Raw genomic sequence first — 26673 nt, 5'->3', positions numbered from 1 at the left:
TAAATTGATATATGCATATCCTGATATTGGACATTGATAGCAATACTGCCAGTAAAAGTAGATGAAAAAAAGTGTAGTTGTTTAAAACAATATAATCATAAGCTGTCTGACTGGAGCAACGCTCGAGTGGTACCCTTGAACACAAGCCTGAACTATATGCGTGCGTTTGTCTGCTTCTGGAGAACAAGTCTGGCAGAGGGAGCGTATGTGATGAATGCTAATGCCACATCGCTTCTCATTCACACCACTCGCACTTAGCGACTTCACATCAAAAGCTTGTTTCATCTGCCGAATAGGCGGGAATAAAGGATTTTGTAAATATGGAATAAGACTTTAGAGTCAAACTTGTCTTTGTTTGGGAATCTGTGCAAGTGTCATGCCGTTGGATACACCAACCGGAATGCCTGCACCTTTAATGACCTAGCTTTTCAACGTTTAAATGAAGGCAAATGCTTGGGAAAATATCTTGCCATCTCCCAAGATGGTGTAGAAACCACATGCAAGGCAGCAATAGGTATTCTATGTGTATGATATTTGGAACCGGAAGGTTGGAGAGACGCTAGTGTGATTACTGTTGAGGTGCCCTTGAGCAAAGCACAGACACCAAAGCTCAAGCAGTACTGCAAAGTTTGTGTGCTGCTCCTATGCAATTATTAGTTTATTATTAAGTGGCAGCCAGTGCAAAGCAACATTTGGGATCTCGCGTGAGGACTTGCGGCTTCATCCGACCAGAAGTTTGCTTTTGTTCACATGAATGGCTGGATAATTTTTCTGCTGTTGCAACACTTCCTCATGGCTGAGTCTGCATTGCTATGCTCACAGTGTCGCCTTCAGGCTTTACCTTCACTTGCGCTGCTCCAATATCAATTCGGATGCATGCAATCACAGATATAATGCAAAGCCTGATGTGAAAACAAACTTGTGTTGCATAATGCAGAAATGTAACCCATCAAGTTGCGTGTGTGTGTGTGTGTGTGTGTGTGTGTGTGTGTGTGTGTGTGTGTGTGTGTGTGTGTGTGTGTGTGTGTGTGTGTGTGGTGGTCGGGGGGCTGACTGATGAAAAAACTTCTGATGGCAAGAGGTAAAATTGCTAGCTGGTTCTGATATACATAACCAGTGGAATTTGATCAAGATCCATGCTGACCATGCTACTCTCTTAACATCCATCCATCCATTTTCTATCCTGCTTTCAATACTTTATTATTGTCTGTTGTGTTAATAAGGTCGTGTCATTTGAAACACGCCACACTGCTGGCATTTCTGACATCTTAAAAACAATGAATTATTGAGATTAAATACCTGCATTGTCACCAATCCAGCTGCCCCATTACATTAGCTGTCCTTAACTGTCATTGTGGGGAACACATTCATTCTATCCAACATCACATTTGCACTGCTCCACCCATGCAGTGGCACACATGCAATCAACAAAAACAAACCCAAATGCGACCTTCAAATTTATAACTGTAAAACCAAAGGTTTTCTTCAGCATGTGTGTATCAAAGAGATTCCAGGTGCAAATTTGTTTGTTCAAGTCAGAAGCGACGCAGGTTGCGTCCGAGCTGCCGCAGATGAGATTCAACGTGACACTTTTATTTTTACACTCCCAGCAGGCAAACACTGACTAAAACAAAGCTGTGTGTTTTTTACAGTGTGAAATCTTTTTTTTTGTGCAAAATAAAACAAATCACACACCCCACAGCTATTTGTGTCAGTCGCTTATCTCCCGGGAAATGATGAAGCAGTGGAAGTGGAAAGTGCCACTGCCACGCGCTAACCTGTTTGCTCTGGGCGGTTGCTTGCTACATGAAGAAGATCTCTCTCTGTCTACGTATATCCAAAATGTGAATATCAGCCTGTCCACCACACTCATAATGCAAACATCCTTAATAAAGACCCAAAAGGTAAACTCTGCCTGTCCAATCACGTTATTTGATCAATCACCTCTCGCCACGTCTGTCTCGTGTGTCAGTTGCTGTTCACCTGATGCTGCTGTGTCGCTTGATAAGACGAGGACACGGGCGACCTTAACGGCCCCTTTTACAATCATCCCTCTTTCTCTGCATCACTCGTCTTCCTCATCCTTTTCTTTCTTCCCGCCTGCCCTCATTGTTCGCCTTCATTATCAAATGCTGCCACAATGTCCCCTGCTGTGCCACCCAGATTATTTATAGCCGATTTGTACCCATGTTGCGAGGGGAGGCCAAGGCGGTATCCGTTTGCTGCTGGCACTTTTTATTAAAATGCGAGAAAAGACCGCCGCGAGTTTGCACCACTTACTTGTCTTTCAGACATGACGTAGAGGTGAGCGCGGTCAATGGAGAACGCCATGTCTCGGAGAATGGTGCTGCCGTCCTTCATGATGGACACCGTCTCGTACTGGACACCTCCATGAGGAGGGCCGTCAATGCGAATCTGAGGAGAAAGACAATGAGGAGCATTAAGGACACAGACGGCCTAAAAAGTGCACTGCAGCAATCATCTGTCAAATGTCTTTCAAAAACTAATTACAGCAATAGTACAGAGGAGCTCTTTCTTTGACATTGAGCAGAGAGGTTGTTAAAAAAAATCTTGAAAATTAGAACTTAGAGAGGAATGACAAGCAATTTGAAGTGCTTTGGCCTTGACAAATAAAAATGCATCAGGATTCCTTTGCCGAGATGACCTACGCTGGCTTGGTTACATATCAACCACCAAGACGTCCCAGAACGTTTTAAGATCACATGCTGCTGCGTATTCCAATACAACTTTTTCATGTTCGATACAATACCGTTACTGTACTGTCAGCTACAGATAACAGTCTGACATGATACCAGTAGGGAATATACATTATTTTATTTATTTTTTATGTACTTAATCCACTGGGTCAAAGCCAAACCAATTTGGATGCTCTTTAAAGGGTGTGTCAAATGTTGGAAGAGTCCTGATCAAGTGATGCTATCTAAACAAAGAACAATCGTCAGCAACAGTAGATATAAGAAAATATGTCACAATAATTCCAAATATTTGGGTAGCATAAATCCAACCTCATGTTAGGTCCAGTCATTGCTGGATACAAGAGCAGGGGCAGAATCTGGAATGGAATGCTTGTACATCAATGCTAATATCACAAATTTAGGAAGAGATCGATTTATCCTAAAGGTTTTTTGGAATGATGTCAAACTGACATCAAATCTCACTATCAGATCGGGACCCCCTTAGCTACTAGTACAAAGGTGTCCTTGTTCCACTCCACTGCTGACATTATCTTAGTCTGTTTTGTTGCCATTTGAAGTCAGTAAACTGACCTCTCCACGCCAAGGAAACCAAAGCTCCAAAGAAGTGAGTCGAGCTAGTAGGATGCAATGGAAAATATAGATTTTCCATCAACTATCTTGTTCATAATAAATGAAAAGAAAAGGAGGGTTCTTTCTTGGATATAGGACCACATCATAAGAGATGATACACCGATACACTGCCAAGAAACATCTACAAATCTTGTTTGCTAACACCACCCACATTAACGAATAAGCAAATTGTATTCCTCATCTTATTCTACACAGGCAATGTTTGTAAGAAGAAAACTGTTTTTTTCTGTTTGATTGCACTGATTAGCAGAATATCTGAGAGTGCCAAAATATGTTTAATCTACTTAATTAGTACTCCACATTGTCAAAAGCCCAAAAGGCATCAACAGTAGCCAAGTTAAAGCTCCGGGATTGTTTTTCTTTTTTTCTCTTGTGTGTGCCTGTTTGTGTGTGCTTGCTTTTAAAATGCGCTCTTGTCTGCTGTTGCAAAAGTGAAACTAAAGATTGCAAAGGGTGGAGGAACTGTCTCCATCTGCAGAGTCTGTCAACGGTCTTTAAATCTTGTCAAGAAAGAGCAGCGGGGCGTTAGGTGGGGGGCAGTTTTATGCTTGGTGCGCATTCACTTTTTCTTTTAGTGATTTACTCTCAAGGAGGAGGTGACTAGCTGACCCCTGCAATGCAGGATGGGGTTACCACTAAATTATTAGCTGATACTATTAGGCCTTTGAGAAATCTTAGCTGTGTTTGTCTTCCATCGGCCTGATGGATGATGGCCTAGCCCCAATAAAACTTGGAACTACAGGCTAAGTTACCACAAAAACAGTGGAAATAGCCATGCCATATAACCCCCACCCCCACCCTCACAGACTCACGTAACTGGATACCAGCACAGTTCCCAAACTCGATGGACAAATGTAAATCTTAAAGGGCAACACAAGGTTTCCGACGCATACGCGATGTCTCTTCATGTGAAATATCGCCGGCCCTTCCCTCCCCCGTGAAAGCTGATGGCTCTATCATTCGACTATGGCCGCCAGCATCCCTCCCGCCCGAACATTCATCCATCTATTCAGATGCTCACAGCATCAGAAAGCAGGCCGACACTCAATAAAGCATCACAGAGGGGAACGTCAAGGTCGTAAGTCAGTCAAGAGACGATGCAACGGGAGGGTGGGAGCACTTTTGTGCTCTCGTGTTTGCGTAAAGGGCATCCAATAGCTTGATGGCACATGAGGGGCTCATATCATGAACAGTACTATTATGTCTAAAATAAAAACGACATATGAAGTTGGTAAAATTAGACACATAAAGAAAGCGGGCAAAGAAGTCACTAAATATCGGTGCAAATCTAGATAAAGAAATAGACATTTATTTTCACAATAGCATCACTGAAAGCATCCACCAGAATCATAACGGCAGCTTTCATCTGTTCATAATGCTCCATCAACCAGGAAGTAGTCTGCTGACTATGAAAAATCCCAACGCTATAAAACAATACAACGCGTGAAAACCATATGTGTGTGAACACTGAGGCCGTGGGGAGGCGGGGTCACGGGAGCGCCATCTTGTCCATAAAGCATGTCCGACATGGCTAAAGTGTGCGTACGTTGTGGGAGCAGAAATGTGTGTCCTTGTAAGCAGGCACCAAGGATCACAACTCACCTGACCTTCAAACCCCAGGCACCCCCACAGTGAATTTCAAGTTTATCAGTTACACACACACACACACACACACACACACACACACACACACACACACACACACACACACACACACACACACACACACACACACACACACACGCACACAAAAACCCACAGACTGATCATGATGATGATTTGTCAGTTGTTGCTGGTTGTAGAGCTTAATCAAAGCTTTTATTTTTTCTCATTTTATTTCTAGCTTGTTTGTGGAATGCTTTAATGTAAATAAAACTGTAGGAAAGGAAAGCTATAAGACACTTATGGACTCTTGTGGTACTTTGCCTGGCCTTGACCAATTCACACACCCACATCCAGTCGCTATTCATAATACCAAGTTGATTTTTTATAGTAACTGTAATTTATGGAAAAAAATGTTTCATCCACACAGACACAAACACATACCAACGGCCATGCGGGCATATTTGTAGCATGTGAAGCCGTTGCACAGGATCACCTCTGGGTGGGCGAAACAGGCGTGCAAGGGGAAAATGGAAACGGAGGAACCAATGTTTACCGGACCATTGGACCAAAAATAATTCAGTCCAAAACACATTCTTAACCACACCACCTTACTCTCATGCTACCATCTTGTAGTACCTGTGTAAGTGAATCCAGTGCCAAAAAAACCCTCCATTAACTCTACCTCAAACCATCTCCTCTCCGCCCCATTAGGCTTTATTTTACACGCTGGGTGTCAAGGTTGTTTTTTCTGTAGTGCCGCCCCTCTGCTTTGGGAGAACACAACCCCATAGAGCCACCCAACGTGTTGCATGGTGATCCCCCATGTTCCACATAGACTACGGCTATTAGCCAGTGTCTTTCTACAGAGCACTCGAAAGTCTAGAAGAACATAAAATATCATGTTTCGCTTCTATTGACCACAGAGACTGTGAGATTACTTTAGATTGGATTCCTCACTTGCTGCATGACAAGAATTAGTAATCAGGAGTTAGGTGAAGTGAGCCGACTCACATCCAAAGAAGCTTTCACACTAAGTGCATGGTAGTGGTAACAGCGGTTAAGGACTCTTTACAACTTTTGTTGTTAACACTTTCAGTGCCTACTTTTTAACCAAAGAGAGAAAGAAACCTATTGAGTGCCAGCCAATTTAGAGCGTTCCGACTCATCTTTCAATGCTTATTGAATATTGCGTTTTATGACTATGTAAATGAATGAAAGGTTAGACCCAGTCAGTCAGTGCACCACCGTGCCACCCAGCATACAGATCAGATAAAAAAAAAATCTTTGCCGCAGGCTTGAGGTCACAAAAACCAACTAGTCACATTTTTTTGGGTGTTACCTGCGAAACAAGTGAGAAACTGAGCAATGGCTATTGAGAGCTAACTGTAGCTAGGTGTTACTGTTTGCAAGACACATAAGAAGTTGGATTCACAGAGAAAAAAACCACAACCAAAATCTGTATCCACTTGTATACAGCATGTTGTGGAGGGAAATGTATACCTGACTTTATTTTTTAAGTAGATGACAGGCTTCCTCTGTACTTCTGACAAAGGTCTATAGGCTATGGAATGGCAAACACATTAATAAGTGCTTGAAATGACAAAAAACCCAATAAAACCGTGATACAGTCTTTTTTTGCAACTACTTTTAATGCCCCAGAGTGCATCGGGTTTCTTGTTCATGTGATTTTTGTCATTTCTTTTCGCAATATTGTGATAACACTGATAACCGTGCTACAATCAGTTGTATGGCAGACATGAAGCGGTTGGGGGGCCAATGGGATGGGCAGCAGGAAAGCCATGGCAGCGCCATCAGAGGCACCCTACTTATGGCTCCAGGCGCCAAAGCCAGAGGGGTGCTTTTGATCAGAGTATGTAAGCACCCCGCAGAACCGTTTGAAGGTTGACCAAACTCCAATTCCGATTGGCCTTCGCTCACATTCCATTTCCGCTCCCTCTGCCCTTGCCCGTTTTGAACAGGCAGCCAGCCTGTGATTCCCCCACTGTGTGAAGCAATTTGCTGAGTGAAAAGCAATAAATAAAAGCAAAAGTAGCGGTGCCTTGAAATGCATGTCTGAGTTTTGCATCGTGGAGGCTGCCACTCTCAGATAAAAAGAAAATAACCTGCGGCAAGCAAATGTATTCCATTTATTCAAATGTAAATAACAGTGTCGATGTGAGACTGATTGAGCTTTCCAAGAAGTTTCTTATTACTTATGACAAAGCGTTGATTCGTTTTCGGGACGCTTGGCTGATGTTGCAGCTTGGCTGAGTGGACACTTTTCTTCGTTTGTGAAGAATATTTCTGCTTTAACAACCACGGCTGCTCGCCATTACCTAAAGCGATGTTTGCTTTTTAGATTCGGAAAATTCTATTTTCTCACCTCGGCCTTGAGGAAGGTTAGCTTTTTTGGAAGTGGATGCTGGTGGACGTGGGTGGCTGCCAACAGTAACACAGTCATCTGAAGGAGGCGAGCACTCGGCCACCGGGTTTTGGCTACTCAAGCGGATTGTAACCCGCAAAAGGTTGACCACAATCAAACAACAATATAGAGGAGATTCAACATTGACACCTTACACCAGGAAGTAAGAAAAGCAAAGACAGAAAAACCTGTAATTTGTCCTAGAATAGTACAGACAGTATACCGTACACGGTAAACAGTGGAAGCTTGAATGTCGCCCAGAGAGGATGACGCGTTGAAAGTGCTGCTGTGCATGATGAACCATGAGCATCTGAGTCACCATCTAAGTCGGGGGGGGCAAATTCTGGGCCGCAGTGTAATCATATTTGGCCCGCGAAAAAAAATTGCATCTAAATATGAAGAAGAGTAATGTTTTTGACAGTCAACATGGCATCGTGGAGGCGGTGTTAACAAAGTTCTTATTTCAGAGGTGTAAATAAAAGTTTGCAGTAGTCGGTGAGGCTGTTAGACAACTCAACAAAATATTTTTTTTATACTGTATGGATCATTATTCATTTCTGGTGTTACAGCTACATTTAGGCAAAATTGTGATTTTCCTTGTGAGTTTCCTTTATGATTTTGTGAGTTCAATTACCATTAGATACTTTTGGAGTTTTTCCTTTCAGTTCAAATGTTTGCCGTCCACTTCATAAAGGCCATTCTTGATATTCAACTTCAAAATTCAAAGTCTGGACCACCACTGTGGTTTGTATTCTGTGTTCCATTATCGTACTTTAGAATCTGGGTAAAAAAAAAATCTCACTCCCACGTGTGGCGGCAACCGTATCGCCTACATTGGCACTAATCCAGTTCAGCCATTTTAGGTGTCAAAGTGAGAGATATTTGCCTTATCTTCCCAATCCCACACACTGGATTACTGTATACTTTGTAAAAGAACACAGCTTTTTTTTTTTTTTTCCTCTCAATGCACGGATACCCGACACTTACAGTTTCCAAAAGAAGAGGCTTAGCTGAGGAAAGCGTCTCGTTTATAAAGCCGAGTGATGTCGTGAAGCTTGTGAAAGGGACAGGTCAGAAAGATTTGGAGCGATCACAATAACTGTGCCTTACCGAGCACTTCCAAAGAGTTTGTCCGTAGCAATTGTGCCCAGCCATAGTAAAAGACAGTGAATGTGATGGCTAGTTATAGGGTCCTAAAGGGCTTTGTTACGGCAACAGCTGTAGCGAAAGCGCTATCGAAACAAAGATTGTATTGTAGATTGACAACCTCCAGGAGATGGACAAGTGACAAAGTGGTGACAGCTTTGAGGAGTCTGTATTTTCACTTCGGTAAAAGGTTGCTATTTTGACCATAATGTCATTTAACAAATGTAGAATGTAAAAAAATATATTAAAAAAAATCCTGACCTCCAATGTTAACAAACTCTCTAGATGGTTTGTCTTGTTGACTGATGTATGTAGACACGACTCAAAACATCTGATAGGGAAAAACTGACTCATGATTGATTTTACGCCTCAGCTATGCACAAAGTATAATTTTGTAAGCGAGGGTTTGGTGGTTCAATGGCGGTGTGTTTGTGTGACAATGCCACTGAAGGTTTGCATCAAACTGTGAGGGGAGCTGGTAGGCAACTTGTCAGTCCACCCTGCTGGGAGCTGCAAACAGTGACAGATGACAGCATGTTGTATGGGTACTGATTCCACCTTTGACTTAACTACCACAGGACCTTATAATACTAAACATCTGTTAAAAGAGTTCATGCATAGGAAAATTCCCCAAAATTCCTGATAGTAATCATAGCTTGAACTAAATATTCAAAGAGTTTTAAACCAGTACAATATATGGCACATAAATAATTCAACCTGGTTAACATATTATACTAAATTATATATTTTATTTTTTTATATAATTGTGCACTACTGATGATGATGATAATAATAATAATAATAATAATAATAATAATAATAATAATAATAATAATAATATGCAATTGAAGACTACTGATATAAACGAAAACATTTTGCATGTTAGAAGTTTTTATATTCCTTCGTGCGTATCTGACATAAAAGGAATTGCTAAGTGGAATCATTAGGCAAGCAAACAACCAATTGCAAAGTAATAAAAATCTAGGAACTTTTATTTTCCAATTTCCACCCCTATAGTCATAGACGACTGTAACGTACTATGTGGAGATATATGTGGTTTCTATTCTGAATATGGGATTCATAACAATAGTTTCATCAACCTTTTGACATAAAACATTATGAAAGATAAAATTTTTGGCTGATGGTGCAGTAACATCTATTGCTATAAATACATGCGTTTACAAACACTCAACAAAGCTCAACTGGATACAATGGATAAAATGATCCTTTAGAATGCAGAAGCATAAAATGCTAACTAGTATCTAATCACCTGACAGAACGGGATAGTTACAATGTACCAAGCGTACACAGACATGCCTTCAAATGTACCTATTGTATTTCTTGACTTCAGATGGAGTAAAATACAGATTACGGCCGCTTCTTGTATGTCTTTCTTTCTTTTTCCTTCACAGCAAAGTCTCGCTCTGTCTCGATAACGCATCTAATCCATCACCGCTGTCAGCTTGAAGAATTTGTGTGTCAGTAGGGAATACTGTGCAGAATTGCGCTGTGCGTGTGTGTGTGTGAGATGCTTCGAACCAGCACAGCATTTCTGTAGTGCAAGATACGATCCCCATAAGTCATATGTTAGCCTGCTCCTGATTGGAGAGGCTTTTACGTGGTGATACAAGAAAGACACATGGGGGTGTGGAGAGAGCAAAGACAGTAAAGGGAATAACAGTGCATACAAAAACATTTCTTTGACCTTTTCTTTGTGCACCCCTAGAAAACCTTCAATATTTTTTTCCATTCCCAACAAAGTATTACAGAGGACAAAATAGTAAATACATACATACTGCAGTTGTCCACTGTAAAGCCAACCTAGAACAACATTTTTGATTAAAAAAAACCCCAATCAAAACTCACAACAAAGCTGTAATATGAATTAAAACCAACTAAACCAAGTGGAAAATAAAATAAAATGGAAAATTCCAAACTATTATAACCCTGGTTTAATAAGGCGGGTTGTAATTTGTTTCGGTCTGAATCAACACCCGAGCATAATTCTCTTCTTAACAAATTCCATGGCCACTCTATCTACTGAAATGACCTTTGGTCAATACCAAGTAATTACTTCATATTTTTGGCCAGGCAACATAAAGCTTATCGATTTGCCTCCGAGCCTTACGCACAAGGTCTTTAACCTACTTTACATCTTTGCTCATGAATGTCAGATTGGAAGACAAGACTCTGTAGCCAAGTAATCACGTGATGACCTTTTGCTTTTTGTATTGATTTCCGTCAGTATCAGAACACATCAGCTTAAAAGGATAAATGGGCTTTTTTAATACAGTACAGTGTATTTCAACCTTTTAGGGACTCAAAGGGCTTTAACAGTGTCCTCCACTTTACAAATTAAGCCCTTTTATAGCCAAGGCTTGTGTGATTGTCAGTTGTCGGGCGGGCGGGCGGAGGATGATCAGATGGAATAACCACTGATTGCATACAATTCAATCGGGGCTGATTGCCCGTGAAAGTGTTGACGCACCAAGAGCTGTTGGTGCAGAAAATGACAAAAGTGATCAGGAAAGAAAATTGCATTAGTGTTGCTATTACGTAGCATCCAGAGTTCACATGATGATGATGATGATGATGATAATATAACTTTATTCATCCCACAACGGGGAAATTTACTTGTCACAGGAGCGCATACGAGTGCAAGAATACAAGTGCCAAAATTTCAAAAAAGGATAAATAACAGAAAAAGACAAGTGCCGCTAGCAGAGACGAAACACAATTTTATCAGGTGCCACGCATGTTGTAGACACAAAACATTATTTTTATTTATTAGAGGGATGATTGGCAATGGTATGAAGTGTGCATTACCGTGACCGGTGGCACTTAAATAGACCATCAACTTGAAAAAGCATAAAGTAGTTCAATATGTTGGAATTTCAAAACGACATTTCTAAAACTGTGCAGCTTTATAAAATGATGCAATAAAATCAAACAAATAATCAAAACAATCAAATATTGTTGTCATATTAGCTGGTGAACAGTGGAGAATGTTTACCCTTAACCCTGAAGGGAAAAGCTTTAGTCCAGGGGTCGCCAACCTGAGAGCTACTGGATGCGGAAATGCTACTAATTTGATATATACTTTTGAAATAGGTAGTGTGTTAACACTATCTTGAATAATGACATTATTAGGTCCAGACTTACTTTATCTAAATGGCCGACATGAATAGTATAGCCCAATATCTTATTTATTTAATACAAATGAACACATTACAATAATGAAACCTAAGACCAGATTTTTTTGTTGTGTCGTTTCCTCCTACATCCCAAAAATATGCATGTTCAGTTAATTCAAGACTCTACACTGCACAAAGATGTGGATCTGAAAGATTGTTTCTCTTTCCCACTATTGACCGGCAAAGAGTCCATAATAAACTGACTTGAGGATTCTTTGCAGAAGAAAGGGGGGCTGAAAGCTGCAAGTTATGAGCCAACCACTCAAACCGCGATAGCCAATCCGCTTCTACAAACATCCTCTGGAACAAAGTCTCACGAAGGCTTGACGAGCAGCCATCTACATCATGTCCACAAGCCATTCAATTCCATTTGAGTGCTGTAATGTTGCCGTCGGTGCCGTAACTTACAACCTAAAACATGATTACACCAGCACTTTCTCTTCACTTGCGGCCCCCACTCCCCCGCCTCCTCCCCAATATCCCGTCGACTCAAAATCAGAAACCACGGAAGCCATGTTTGGATGAAAACAGGCCTGAATAGTAGTCAGTCCAAACACAGACATTACAACATTGCAGCAGAAGAATGAAGCACCATGTGAGGTCTATATTTAGCTCCAAACACCTACCAGAGGGCCATGTGCTCGTGATGGATGTGGGCCAGGGAGTTCCATGGGGAGAGAAAACGGATGGCTAGAGTTCCTCTTTAGTATTCAAAAGTGTTCGCATGGGGAAGCAACTCTATGTATAGTATGCCGTATGTAAACAGATGACGCCGCAATATGGTTGGAATATCTAGTCGAGGAGAAGAGTTGCGAGAATAACATTAAAATACCACTACTGCTTTAATAAATACAATGTTTTGGTAACTAAGTATAATTTAAATCTGTATGATAACCTAGTTCTATGTTAATTTGGACCAAATAAAGTAAACATCCTTCCAATAAATAGCCCAATATAAATTCAGATTAAAATACAATATATTATAGTCCATAATTAGACAAAGTACAATTTTGTATCAGTCACTATGAGACAAAAGTGACAGAAGTATACAGCAAGGATTAATAGTTTCAAGTTTGTCAATAAACTCTATTTATCTTAGATTTGATTTCAGACTGGACATTTTTGCTACACGACAAAATAGTATCAGCTGAAATTCACAGCAAAAAGAAACACAAGCATAATGTCGTCATACCTGTATGATCTTGAATAATGTCACTGTATATTTCATGTAGCGTTTGATATAACTATTAAGGAACAATTCCCCTGGCTGATGAGCGAGTGGTTGATTAACTTTAGATCGCTTGAAGCCTTCGACAACCAATGATGTCTTTCTTCATCAAGGCTGTGATAATGTAGGTCATCTTTTATAAAAACTCCTGCAAGCGCGTATGTTCTCCATATTCCTCCTTAGGAAGACCAAAGGGTGCGGATGGGGAAAAGCATCACTGCCGGAAATATGGATAGCCAGGGAGACAGAATAAACCTCTTAACTAGGTATATTTTATGTATGTCTGGTGCCATATTCGCACTGTTACATTGTCATTGAGTTAGCTTGGTACAAGCAGCCTATTTTTTAAGCTTCAGAGTCCTGACAGTGGAAACAACATTTTCATAGCTCAGAGTTGTCCGATTTTGAAGCCGGGCCAACCTGAATGCCTTACTTATCCTTACCCAAAATGACATCATCGTAACAAAATAATATGCATTAAATAAACGAATGGCTGCACTATCCTTAGTCCAACGCATACCACGACAGAGCAGCACAGATGGCGATGTCACAACCTTTTGCCTCTTGCCTTAAGAAATCGACTACCTTTTGAGAAGCCCATTGAGGCTGGGATAAGAAAAAAACAACACCGGTGAACCTCTCACCTTGTTAAGCAGCAGAAGCACTGTAAGGGGGGACAAGAAAGTGAGATGAACTGCGGGGGGGGCCCCGGGTTATCCAATCAGACCTTTGCAAGGCCACGATTGGGGGTAGCCTGTATTGTCTGACCCCATTCAACATGCTTTCAGAAAAGCAGACCAACCCCTCTGGAGGTTGTCATGGTAACCTGTGCTAATATGATCAGTGGGGAACAAGCTGAAAATGGGTATCACTGGACTGTCTGAGTGTCACTGCTTTTGATCGATAGATAGAGCGACAGACTGCAACACAGACTGACAGATCCCTTAAAAAAGTGGGATATTTTGATCATGAAGTATTTTGTTTGTAGAATTCAAGCATGTCGATTTGATACTGCAGAATGCATATTTCGATGATTAATCAATGATGTATCTCATACAGCAATAAAAAATCAAAATGCCAACATTTGCTATCTTAAAATAGTCAACGGGTTCAAGAGTTTTATTATATTACAATTATATGGTCACATGATGAACAAAAACTAAGCAGATTGGATTCAGATCAATGCCAATATGAGTATCAATTTTTTGTGCACTCACTGATACTGGTACCATTAGTACATTTGACATTTAAATTAAATTTAACATAACGACAAAAGATTGTGAAAAATGATCTTTCTTTGTGACGTAGGTGAAATCTAAAATAAGGCTGGTATTCATTTTATAATCTCACAATTGACTCACAGTGGAGGAATACACACTGTGGATAGATGATGAACCTACAAAGAGTCTGATTGAGCTGAATAAGGACCGCGCATGTTAGTGTGCAAGTTAGCCACTCTATAACTCTCCTCTAAAGCTTTTTAAAATTGCTCAACAATCTTGTGCCAGAATTCAATGCCAGCCTCGATCTGGCAGGAATAGAGCAAACCAGTTAAAGTATGCTAATTTAGTGGCACTAAATACACTGCTTTGAATATCAAAAACACACACACGCACACACACGGACGCAAACACACAGACTGCCTGGGGCGAGGAATCAAAAACACACGCACTGACTCACAAACACAGGTGGTGCACATGTGCAATGCGCAAACCTGGCCTGTGTGCAAGGATGGCAGGAGGAAAATAGACAAATGGATCACAGCCACTTTATAAATCAATAAGTGAATGAACAAATGACATTTGCAACAAAGCGACGTTATCAAAGCGGATCGGGGCGCTTTACAAGAGACTAGCAGTAGGACGCAGCTCGACATGAATCAATGCTGAATAGGAAGGTAACAATAACAGTTAATAAAAAAAAGAAACAAAACATCAGCCAGTAAGGAGCTTGAAGCTCCGCCCACCAAGAAAGAGTGACAGCCACATTAATTCCATTAAGTCTATTAGTATTCCATCCTCATCGCCTCACTGGGTCAATAGCCACCTCCATCAAACCACAAAGCGTCTGTTTCACTCTTCCACATGCACTGAAGGATTTAAGGGCAAATGGATGAATGGAAGCCCACACAAAAGACATCTCGGCTCAGCTCGGTTCTGTTCTGTCAGGTTCTGACTGGAGCCAGTAACTGGCTAAGGTGGCACTCATGAGTCATTCACAAACCATTCCCTTAACTTCAAGCCTTTGCTTTTTGTCACTAAAACATGTTGATGACTTGAACATTTCTGGCCCAGTAGTCATTTAGGGGACACTGCCTACTTGTTATGTGAGTTAATGTCATTAAATCCTTCACAAAATACAATAGTGTCATCTTAGAGTGGCAACGGGCGAGGAGAAATAAGTTGCAGCCCGGAGACAACATTCTCCCATCTTCTTCAAGTCTGCCTCAAGCATGGAGCGACTGAGCGAAAAGTGGCCAACAGACACTTGCGGAGCAAATATGTAGGACAGCGTCATTAGAGCATTAGTGCCGGTCAGTAGCCTGCGTGTGTGTCTGCGTGTTTGCCCAGTGTGTGTGGCCACCGTGGATGTGCAAGACGCACCACAGGAGGAAATATCATTTGATGGGATCCTCGATCGATGCGTTTTCCCAGGGTAACAAAAATTACACTTCAAAGTTGTGAAAACAGTGCACGTTATAATCACGTGTTTGCAGAGAGGGTGTCTCGTTACATCAAAGCAGTACCTATACCCCTTCGGGGCTGAACTTTAAGGATTTCAACCAACGGCTTCTTCATTTACATGCAAATGATATTCTGTGTTTCCATGCACAGTGATGTGATGACGTTGAGCCGGGCGACTTGGGTTGTCCCAGTATACAGTAGGCTATGTATGCCGCAGGGTTTGGTTTTGTAATATGTTCATTTCCACTTCCATAGCTGGCAATGCCCACACATCATATAGTAGGTGTCAGCTTTTTAGAATTTTGAATATTACATCACAACATATTTTTGGCTCTGACTACAAGGGGGAGTAAACTGACTTTACAATAAGCAACTGTTTGGCAGGTCGGGGACAATTCAAATTCAGTTTGGCTTCAAGCTGTTCTCATGCCATGCCCACAAATTCATTGACAAACTAAAATTGTCCGAGCTTAATGCTAACAACAATTTCAAAACCAACATAGCATCTATGTGGCGGTTTTATAAAGTTTTAAACAACACATAGACACAGACTGAGTTACTTCAAGTATTTATGAAAGGCTTCTTTGTCTCTGCCTGCATGACTGTATTATACTGTCCCCGGTGGCCAAGTTGTGCACACCAGAAGGAGAAGCAATGAGTAAATCATTATTTTTTTTACATTCCATTTAATTTTGTTATAACTACATGTCTTGGTTAAGTAGTAGTATAAAGATTACTTTTTCTCCTTTTACTTTGCATTATAATTGGAAAGATTGTCCTTTCGGCTTAATTCAGGTGAGGTCATGAAAAACTCTAGGAAAACCAATAAAAATGAATTACTCAAATTGTATTTTGTTTTTCTACTATCAAAAACATGCACACTCCGCTGGATCTAAAGGGTCGTGACAGCTCATCTCAGTGTGCACAGAGCAGCTCACAGAGACTATCTGTGCTCCGATAGACTCAGAGGAACGAACATGATCTTTCCTGCTGTCTAGCCTGACTGACTCATGCCCATATCACCTGAGGGATTAACGGCTTCCTTCAAATGAACCAGTTTTTGTGACCCATGTCTTGCTTTAATAAACTACAGGGGAACATTTAAGGTCAAAATAAACCAGTTTTGGGGCAGTAGTCTATCTCCAATTTCAAATTTTGAAACATTTTCTTTTCAGTAGAAACAAATGGAAATGCATTTATTTTTGTTTTTGTAGTTGCAGTGAGACTCAATAAAATTTCGTTTCCTTTTATAGTCGCCATCGCAGTTTTGCTGTTTGCCATCACTGCTACCTTTCGTAGGGGGCATCATATAAAATCCAAAGGGAAAGCAAAAGGCACTTGAAAAATTGATTCTTTGGATGCTCGCTCAGCTGGAGACTGGCGTAATATGACATTTCTCCAGGCATCACACATTATGCTCAACATCAAAGCGTTTGTCTGTGCTACATTTTAGGCTGTGTATTCTTCCAAAAGTCAGTTTCAAAATTGTGAGACTTTTTGGAGAATCAAAAGATGACGTTCGACTGCACCCCCCCCCCCCCCCCCTCAAAGTGTGAAACTGGTGTGAAATACAACAAGGATGCACGTTACGGGTGTCATTTTGTCTTTGTCGCACCTCCGTGTAATGAGCACGTTTAGGGGTGACATCATCCTGCTAATCGGACATGCTAATCTGCTTTCACGCTTTTCAATTGGGAACGATTCAAGGTCTTTTGATCCTTTTGCAGAGCGAATCGTCAAACACGGGACGGACACAACTAAAAGGCCTCATGTCAAACATTTTTTTTTTCTCATCTGGAAGACCACAGACTCCGGCCAGACGGCTCCGTGTTTGGGTTGTGTGAATCAAATCCCCCTTAGCTCTGTGGCTTCCTGTTATCCCAACAAATGGGCTTTAAACCTAATTCTGGAAAAGTCATCACTTGTTTTTCTTTTAATTTAAACCACACTAATGCTTGACAATGTTAGTGACTCTGCTTTCCAGCTTCACAGCACGTAGAACATTAAAATATTATCTTCCTAGCCCCCCTCCCAACTTTCCCCGTCTTTGTCCCCCTGATGACAAAAGACTAACTGTGTCCATATGTGGGAAGTGACTAAGACAGAAGAGAAGGACCAATGACGCTTGTTTAGTTAGCTAACGGTTTTTGGCAGACGTGGGGAGTTTTTTTTTTTTTTTCTGTCTTCGTGGGGCCAGACGGGTGAGACACACACACAAACACGCGCGCCCTCCTCCAAGGTTTTATTACGAGGGAAAGGTCAGAGTTCAACACGAGTGAGCCGCAAGCGCTGCGCTCTTGAAGCCCGAGTCAGCGATTGTAATCAAATGCGTTTTTTGTCAAAGGCAGCGAATATCTCCACACGGCACGCTAGCTGTCTTCTTTGTGTGAACCACATTTCCCTCGATGACACAAACAAAAACAAAGGGGCTAGAACAAAGACACAAACCATTTGGGGGGCAGTGGGGAATCTCCGAAATGGTTATGGAATTCATCACTATAACCGACTTCAAAAGCTAAAGTAGTGTCATGTGAGAAGGTCAAAAAAAGCAAATTAGTTGTGTGCATCATTCCGATAAATGATTCGATACACATTTCGACGCATGGGGTGCAAAGCAATTCGAGGACCGTATACTTTAACAGTTTGATTTGGTTTGATTCAGTGGGATTACGAGATGATTTGATAAGGTTTGAACCAGTTCAAGAGGGTATACTGCAAGGAATTTCTTGTTGAAAGTAGACAATATGAATAGGGTAACATTACATTTCTATAAAATTTAGTGACATAAAACTAACTATTTCCGTACGCAATGGAAGCTTCACATGCATCACTGTACTAACAATCCAATTTGTGTCATGTGATAGACATCATAGTTGTAGATGCACACCATATTGTTAAATTACTACAAATTTTCTGTCTGCTGAGTCGGAGTAGTAAAAATATTCAAAAATGCCTCGGAAAACGTCTCACGGCTAAAGCGCGACGTGTCAGACAAAACTACAGATGGCGAGAATGACAAGAAAGCATTGTCATGCCAGAATAAACCAGGGGACTTTAGTCTCCTGGCAGCCAAGACAGTCGCGACGCCAATCTGGGTTCTGGGCAGCTTTAATTTTTTGTTGTCTGTATCTTTTTAATTGTCTAAAATGCTTAATGCAGACAAAGGAAATGTGGAAGCGTGATGACTTTGCCATTGTTGTCCCCAGACAATTTTTTATGTGTTTGGGGGCTCAGAGGTGATAATTCAGAGCGGCGGATGCCATATGCGTTTTTCTTTTTTTTTTTTTTAAAGCGTCTGGTTAGGGGGGCAGGGCAAAATGGGTCATGTAAGGTAAAAAATGATTATATTTTCAAAAAACAGGAAAGTGAAGAGGAAACTTGGGACATGATTTTCATTGTTTTCTTTGCTTCAGCCAATCATGTGTCACTGAGATATGATCTGAATCTACGTACAGTGCGTCCATCCCACATACATTAAAATGCACGTGTGCGTGTGTGTACAAGCGTGCAAACATTTATTTATGCAGAAATGCTTTACAGTCTCTTGGGGGTCTTCCAGCCTCGTGTGTCCCCCTTCAATGAGCCCATGCATGGGGACTGGGGGGGAGGGGGGGTTCAGGCTAGACAGCTGCATGTGGGGGCTGGGGTGATTTTGGGGGGTGTCAGTTGGGTTTAGGTGGACGTGAGGAATGCAGCATCCTGAGGGTAGGATGACTGGGTTGAGCAGACAGGCAACGACATGGAAAAGGGAGGATGCCCCCCACCCTCAAACACACAAAACACATCTGATCCCCCTCATACGTCTCATGTGTCCATCTCACACTCTCGCCGACGTGCTTGTAAAAGCAGCCAAAAGGCAAATGACTATAAATGGTGTTGTACTTTGCCATCCAAACAGGGACTCAAGAGCATCAGATGTTTAAACTTTACAAAAGATGGGGTGGAGCCAGAATGGGCGGCATGGTTAGCACGTCACACCTCAGCAGTTGCAGGGAGGCCCACTGCTGCTGCCTCCAGCTCCTGCCACAGATGGGTCCAAAAGGGAGGCCCTCCATAATTCAACAACAATAATCTCCAGTGAAAGCTCAATACAAGCAGGCACACTGCTGGGTGGAACTAACCGGGCATGTGCCTCCCTCTCAGAATTTAGAGAATAGGGGCGGGGGGGCGGGCAACTTTGCACTGGGGGAGGGCCCAGGTTGACATGCTGCTTACGGGCATTAGAGAATCGGGCAGAGTGGGACATTGTCGATATTTTTCCCATTTTATTTGATTTAATCTATTATAACACCTCTAAAGATTCTCTGGCTTGATGTGCAACCCTTCATATTTGCCTCAATGTGAACACAGAGATGTCACAAAGGCAGAGCTTTAAGTATTTAAAGAAAGAGGATGTGCCTTAAATTGCACTTTGAGCTCTTTCATTCATCCATGTGTGAAAAAAAAGACATGCTGCTTTATATTGCACTTAAATTTGTGTTTGTAAAACCTAGAAGGCCATATCTGTCTGTCTGTCTAATTTACAGAACATACTGGTGCTGAACCTACAGCTATGACCAAATTAGACCCTTGAATAAAAACCGTGGTTGTGAAAGCATCCTTGCAGATGCCAGAGGTCACCAACTAACCAGCTTTAGATGGGATCATTCAGTTGAGTATGACTGACCTGTGTAATCCATAACACCCTGACCCATGTTGTTGTTCTTCGTGCTCTTAACTAGCTTTAAAGGGGAACAACTACAAACAAATCACCTCGTTATCTGTGTTTAAAAATCTTTCGCTCTTCAATAAGACCTGACAAAAGCATTTGGCTTTCCGTGCGGTTGCTCAGCCAGCCCCTCGTGTGACCAAAGCACTTTTTGAGTTACTCAACCGGGACAGCACAAACAGCGAGTTGGAAACTGAGACGAGGCTCAGTGAGGCAGCAAAACGCAAGGCATCAAACAACAGATGGCGACTAAGGGATCAGAGGGTGTAATTAGCAAATTAAAGCAGGGGTGTTTGATAGCTGTAAAAAGATCAATCAAGCAGAAGAAGCTGATCTGGCGATTTGTGTAGCTTGATTAGTCAATACGCAGCACTTTTAGCCTTAATGGTCACAAATCAGAGCTTGGATATTCTCTAAGCAGCCACAGCAGTGAAGCAAAAAGAGCAAACTAAAACAACAGCATGCAGCTTTGTTTTCATTTCATAGAATGGCCAACAAATGTCATGTTGCCAGTGAACATGATCATTATATGCTAAGCTTCGTATATACAGTGGGATGAATAAGTGCCCATTTTTTCATCTTTGTCACTCTTGAAAAATTGCTTTAATTCATCAACACTGGAGGGAGTTTGAGCATTTATTGCCTGTCAAATGTTATGGCACAGCATTTCAATCAGATTAAAGTGTGGACTTTAATTTCATCACTCTGAAGAATTCATTTAGGTTTTTTGTTTTTTTTCCCAAGCCATTCAAAAGTTGACTTGCTGATCTGTTTTTGATTGTTGTCTTGATGCAGAAACCAAATGCGCTTCATCTTGAGGTGACAAACTGATGGCCAAACATTCTCCATCAGGATTTTCTGTGAAGAGTATAATACATCGTTCCATCAATCACAGCAAGTCCTCCAGACCCTGAAGCAGCTAAGCAGCCCCAAACCATCACACTACCACGACCATGTTTGCCTGTTGGAATCATATTCTTTTTCCGAAGTGCTGTAATGAGACACACACCAAGACCTCGTGTGCTGCTTTGCTTCAGCCTCAGTAAATCTGTCTCTGGGTTGAGCTGAAGATGCAAAACTATAGCCCTGACCCATGCCCTAGCCGTGCTGGGGTTTGTTTGTGCGCATGCATGAGCCTGTGAATGTGAATTCACAGCAGTCTCGGTTGACACATGAGAGCGCTGTGCTATGAGGGTCACCAAGAGACCTGACAGATCTGTGACAAAGGGTGCCTGAGGAGAGAGGCTTCCATGTTAATCCACTCTCATACATGTTAACTACACTTGGAGAGTTCATGCTGAGAGGCTAGGATAACAACATGCATCGTGGCCATTCCATGAATGCTCGATTGTTAGTGAATTTGACTCAACAGTACAGCTCACCATTGGTGCGGGCCATGCTGTTATGTTCTGAGCGGCTATGGTAGTTCCGTTGAGATGAAAAAATGGGTTGTGAGAAAACACAGGGCGGCGGGATGGGCAAACCTGACCAGCTGTTATTGCCGTGGCAATATTTGCTGCCTTCAAAATTACTTGGAGTTGTTTGCCTCTCAGCGGGATTGGGTCTTAAGGTAAGCCACCTCGAACTTGTAAACGCTACATGCAGCCTCACCTGCCCATACGACCGGTACTGGAATCTTCTATTTAGTTTCACCGAAGAACCTTGTCCAACCCACTGGCAAGGGTAGGGCAATTAGAAATCACCCAACTTGATGTAGAAGTGGCAGTGGTCAATATCAAGAAATCTGGCGATCAGCATGGTGGCCGATGCAAGTTCGTCTTGTGCTAACAAGGTGCCTTCGAAGGGCCAAGGTGTTTGATTTGGTCTTAGGGCGTTACAGAAGGTATGAATAGGCCAGAATAGATTCTACTGAAAAAATGTGCAAGTCAGTGAGTATGTGAAGGATGAATGGAGGTCGACTGTCAAAATGATCTTGAAGCGATGGAGGCATAATGAAGTTTACTACACAGCAGCATCGTGTGGTTCCTGCAGCTGATGAATAAGCATCTTTAACTTTGGTACCTTGTCAATGTTTGTTTTCATCTGCTGTACACATTTGGCTGCATTCACATGTTGAGCCTATCAGTTTCTTGGTACCAGTTGTCAGATTTCAGCTGTGAGAGGTAGGCTACATCTTCAACTTAATTGCCTGTCAATCTCTGACTGTGTTTGGGGATTTGAAGAAGAACTGCATGTCAACTATTCTAAACACTACAAAACTAACAATAGTGTTTTTCTCATGATGGGTTAAGGAGAATGCCCCAAATTTCCTTAGAGACTCAAATTATGTCTAATAAAGCAGAAAGGGACCACTGAAAGACATAAGGTCTCCCACGTGAGCTCGCCATCATTACAAAACGTGAAAGGCTGTCATTAAGAGCTCAAACTGCAGACGTTGAGCTAACAAAGCAGTCGGGAAAAAGAAGATGGCTCACTTGCCCTGTCTTAAATTAGCAGCGACTTAAAGAATAATGATGCCTGTTTTCATTTTGAAATGCAAGACCTTAAATAAACCAGCTTCAGACAGCATTGCATGTTTGCTTACTTCCGATCTGGTGGGAGGCACAGATGGATCCGACTGGGCACTACTTTTGGTACCACTGAAGCAAATTCAAAAATAGCGTCAAAGAAAAACAAATTATGTGAATTCTTCCTGGAGAAGCAGGCTGTTTAATATCTGAAATTCATTTCATGGTCAAGACGGAGAAGCCGCAGAGCTTCATCATACTGTCCAAAATGAGGGTACATATTGACAAGGAAAGGTGGAGAAGGGAGTGTTTATTTCGAGGTGTGCAGTCTAATCCACTTCTTATGGGATGGCAGAAGAAAAACCGCAGACTGTTTAGTTCACACACCTCACACCTCCCTATGGCTCTTAACAGACACACAGTGAAGTGTTATAAGCCACAACAAGAAGAATATATACAATATGTTGCCGACTTGTTTGCGGGCAGCATGGGATCGATTCCCGCTCAGTAATGGTGTGCATGTGGGTGGGACTGGTTGTTCGTCTCTATATGAGCCCTATGACTGGCTGGTGACCGATGTCAGCTGGGATAGGCTCCAGCCTAAAATTGTTGCTGTCAAACAAATCAAGAAGACAATTCCTTTGTTTGTAAACTGGAATCCTAACACTAAACACATCGATGTCAATAAAGCGATGTGCTTTCCTTATCATTCACGACTGACCCTTTAAAACTCAAGTTACCTTAATGTTTATTTTCTTTGCCCAGGATCAGCGAGGGAGAAAGACTTGCACGTTAAAATGGAGTCGTAATTCCGTGAGATTACTGGCATGGGCGATCAAATTTAAAATGACCATTTGGGAGCTGACAGTCACTCAATGCACGACTAACAATGGTAGATGCAAATTGAAATCAGGCTTGAGTAAAAGTTTGTTCGAGGATTCAAAAACAGTTGACTTGTGCAATGTGTGCTGTTTGGTTCAGTTTTAGCACTTCTAAAAAAGTGAACGGTACCAAAATTACCAATCTGCACTGAATCACTTTTGTTGGGCTACCAATGGCAATGGAACGGGCTATCTTGGTTGAAGTGCATCTCTTTTAGATCTTTCAGTGCTGCATCAATGCCTCCAATCAAATGAATAAACGTCTTTATAACGTGGAGCCGTCTGGAGACATAAATGTGTGTGTGCAATTGTTTGTAATCATGCCCCTTGTCTTTGAGGAAAGGACACACAAATTGAATAGTGCTCTGAACAATAGAGCCAATCAGATAAAAGTTGAGTTCCCTGAATGTGGGGAGGAGAAGGCCAAAACTAACGATGAACAACGAATGGCATGACTATACTGTATTCACTCAGTGTTGCAATTTAAATGCAGCAAGAGCAACACAAAGACACTTCCTAAAATAATGGGAATATTTAAATTAAAGATTCAGGCCAAGCAAACGGGGTAGTAACACAGCGCTGCCGTCATCATCCTCATTGGTGCGCAAAAAGAGAAAGAAGCTAATGAGCTAGTTATGCTGGCAGTAAATGTCATTTTTCCTCCGGCTGGCCGCGGGCAGCGGCACGAGCACGAGCCATTACCTGCGCAGGGACGGCGAAAAAGAATCTCGTGTCAGCACTTATTGTGCTGCTTGGCATTCTAACATGCTTTGCGAGGAGACCGAGGCACACATTGAGCAGCACAATGTAACACGCATTTCATTAAAAGCACGAGTAGCGCACGGTGAGGGAGAATGCGCGCCGGTCTTGAGTCATTTTTAATCTCTCCATTGACAGAAAGCGCAATGAGTAAAGAGCTTTTCTGGCCACATTCCACTCAGGTGTTGACCATGGGCCGCCGCTTGGCTCACCGCTGACCTTCGGAAATTTGTCCCTGAGTCCATCAAAGGATTGCATTCCAAAATTGGATCAGTGCTTTTGACAAATAGAGCAAGATGGCTTGGAGCGGGATTTGCTGACTCGCTTTAACAATCAAGTTGGTGGCCTGTAAGGATTTACACACATCAAATATTTATACGAGTGACATTATTTTAATAAGTGAGTGAGCAATTATAGAAAAATGAAAGCCACATAGACCTCCAACTGTGTGTGTGTGTGTGTGTGTGTGTGTGTGTGTGTGTGTGTGTGTGTGTGTGTTGCTCTCAAAAGTAGACCTAAGGCCTTAATGTTCAGACTGAGCATTTTAATATTTGTATATTTCAACAATGGTTAACTTCTTTCTAAACAAGTGCCACAGTAAAAAACGTTTTACTTAAAACATTGCCAATGCAGCGAATAAATGTTTTATAATGCCGACTGTTAGACACTAAAACACGTAATTTAGATTATTTCCTATGAGAGAAAATCATTTGGAGATCTGATTTACGACACTAAATTAGATTATTTCCTCCCTAGTTTATCCATTCATAGTGGTCAGAATGAGACGTTGCAAAATATTTTGTGGACAAAGTCATACACACAAGTCAAAAGTAGAGGCTTATTAAATAAAATACCCTCAAAATATTCCACAACTGGCTTCAGTCCACATTTGAGTCCAGTGTCAGACAGCCGCCCATATGTTCCACACTAGATTAGAATAAGTGTCTTTGTAATGTGCGCTACCTTTAAAAGACCATGTATTTCCAAGTTTGAGCCTCTTTGCGGTGATGATTTTTGCTCAAAAGAGAGGAGAGGTGAGGTGGGGGTGCGTTGCGTATGTAAAAATACAAGCAGCTCTCGCTTGCAGAATGAAGGGGAAGGCGGAGGAGGGAGAAGGTGACGGCAGGAGGAAACAAAGAGGTCAGTGCCATGGAAAAAAAACAGGGATGTGATGCAGTCGGATGCTTCACAGCCAGGAATAGGTAGTGCAAGTGATAAAATAGGAGAGGGCAGGACAGATGGGAGGAAAAAGTGAGGGGAAAAGCACACAGGGAGATGTTAAAAATTAAACATGGACAGCCAGCAAAAAAGCAGCCATCTGCGTATCATCTGATCTTCTGAACGTTTATGTGGCATGGCCAGGTGGCGCCGTACTTTGGGAATTTTGCTTATCTGCATGCCGCCGTATTGCGAACGGACGGGTGAGGGTGTTCGAAAAGGCTAAGTCTTCGCCAAGCTGCTTAAGCGCCGCCAGCCGGGGAACCACGACGCAGATTTGGGATGCATCGCCCACACCAGCAAATAAGATTTAGGCTTTTCACTGGCAATTACTCACAGTATACATTTCAATGGCCGACCCGGATCTAAAGAGGACTTTGGCTAATCTGAGACTTGCAAGTGCACCGGAGGCTTACAGTGTTTCCAGTTGAACTACGGGACGTCAAAGCCGCTCCTTAACCATGTATTCACTAGCCACCACTTTTGAACTCTTTTAAACTGTGCAAAAATGTTTTAATTACCGACAAAAGCCACATGCGGGAATAAAAAATTGTAACACTGAGGAAATCATTTTGAAATTGTCATGCTTTGACTATAAAGTGTTAGATACTATTCCGAGACCATGCCAATCTTATTTTATTTTATTCTATTCTAAAGGTTTTTACAAATGTCGTTTTTTTTTTGATTGGCCAGCCTCCTAGGAGCAGATTGTGTCGGTCAGGATTATGAAATACATTCCTATAAAGGTGTCCTGGGACAATCAGAATTATTTGGAATATTCCCCAGATTTTCTTTATGAATATCTGTGTCTTCTCTGTCCTTCTGGGTACCCTGGCTTCATTTCAAGAACACATGCGTGAGGTCAACTTGGGACTCACTCTCAGCCGGTAGGACTGTGCAATAAAAAATAATTAGTATAGAAAACACACGTAAAAGTCCATCCTGCAAAGGCTCTCTGCTCCTGATATGGTGTCTTTAGGCATCAGGATTAGTTTGGAAAGTCACAAGGAAGA

General features: G+C 41.8%; 1 protein-coding gene across 1 annotated transcript in view; it reads right to left on the bottom strand.

Annotated features, from left to right (window-relative positions):
• The window catches only part of plxna2 (plexin A2), a 126619-nt gene that overhangs the window by 73241 nt on the left and 26705 nt on the right, over window positions 1-26673 (bottom strand). Inside the window, exon 4 of the mRNA XM_085929080.1 lies at window positions 2281-2415. Within this exon, the coding sequence (XP_085785206.1) occupies window positions 2281-2415 (135 nt within the window). The remainder of the gene's footprint in view (window positions 1-2280; window positions 2416-26673) is intronic.

This window comes from Syngnathus leptorhynchus, chromosome 1 (genome assembly GCF_054491065.1).
Source record: "Syngnathus leptorhynchus isolate UIUO chromosome 1, UIUO_Slep, whole genome shotgun sequence".
Taxonomy (NCBI): Eukaryota; Metazoa; Chordata; class Actinopteri; order Syngnathiformes; family Syngnathidae; genus Syngnathus; species Syngnathus leptorhynchus.
The sequence above is the reverse complement of the archived record's forward strand: the minus strand, read 5'-3'. Positions and strand labels throughout refer to the sequence as shown.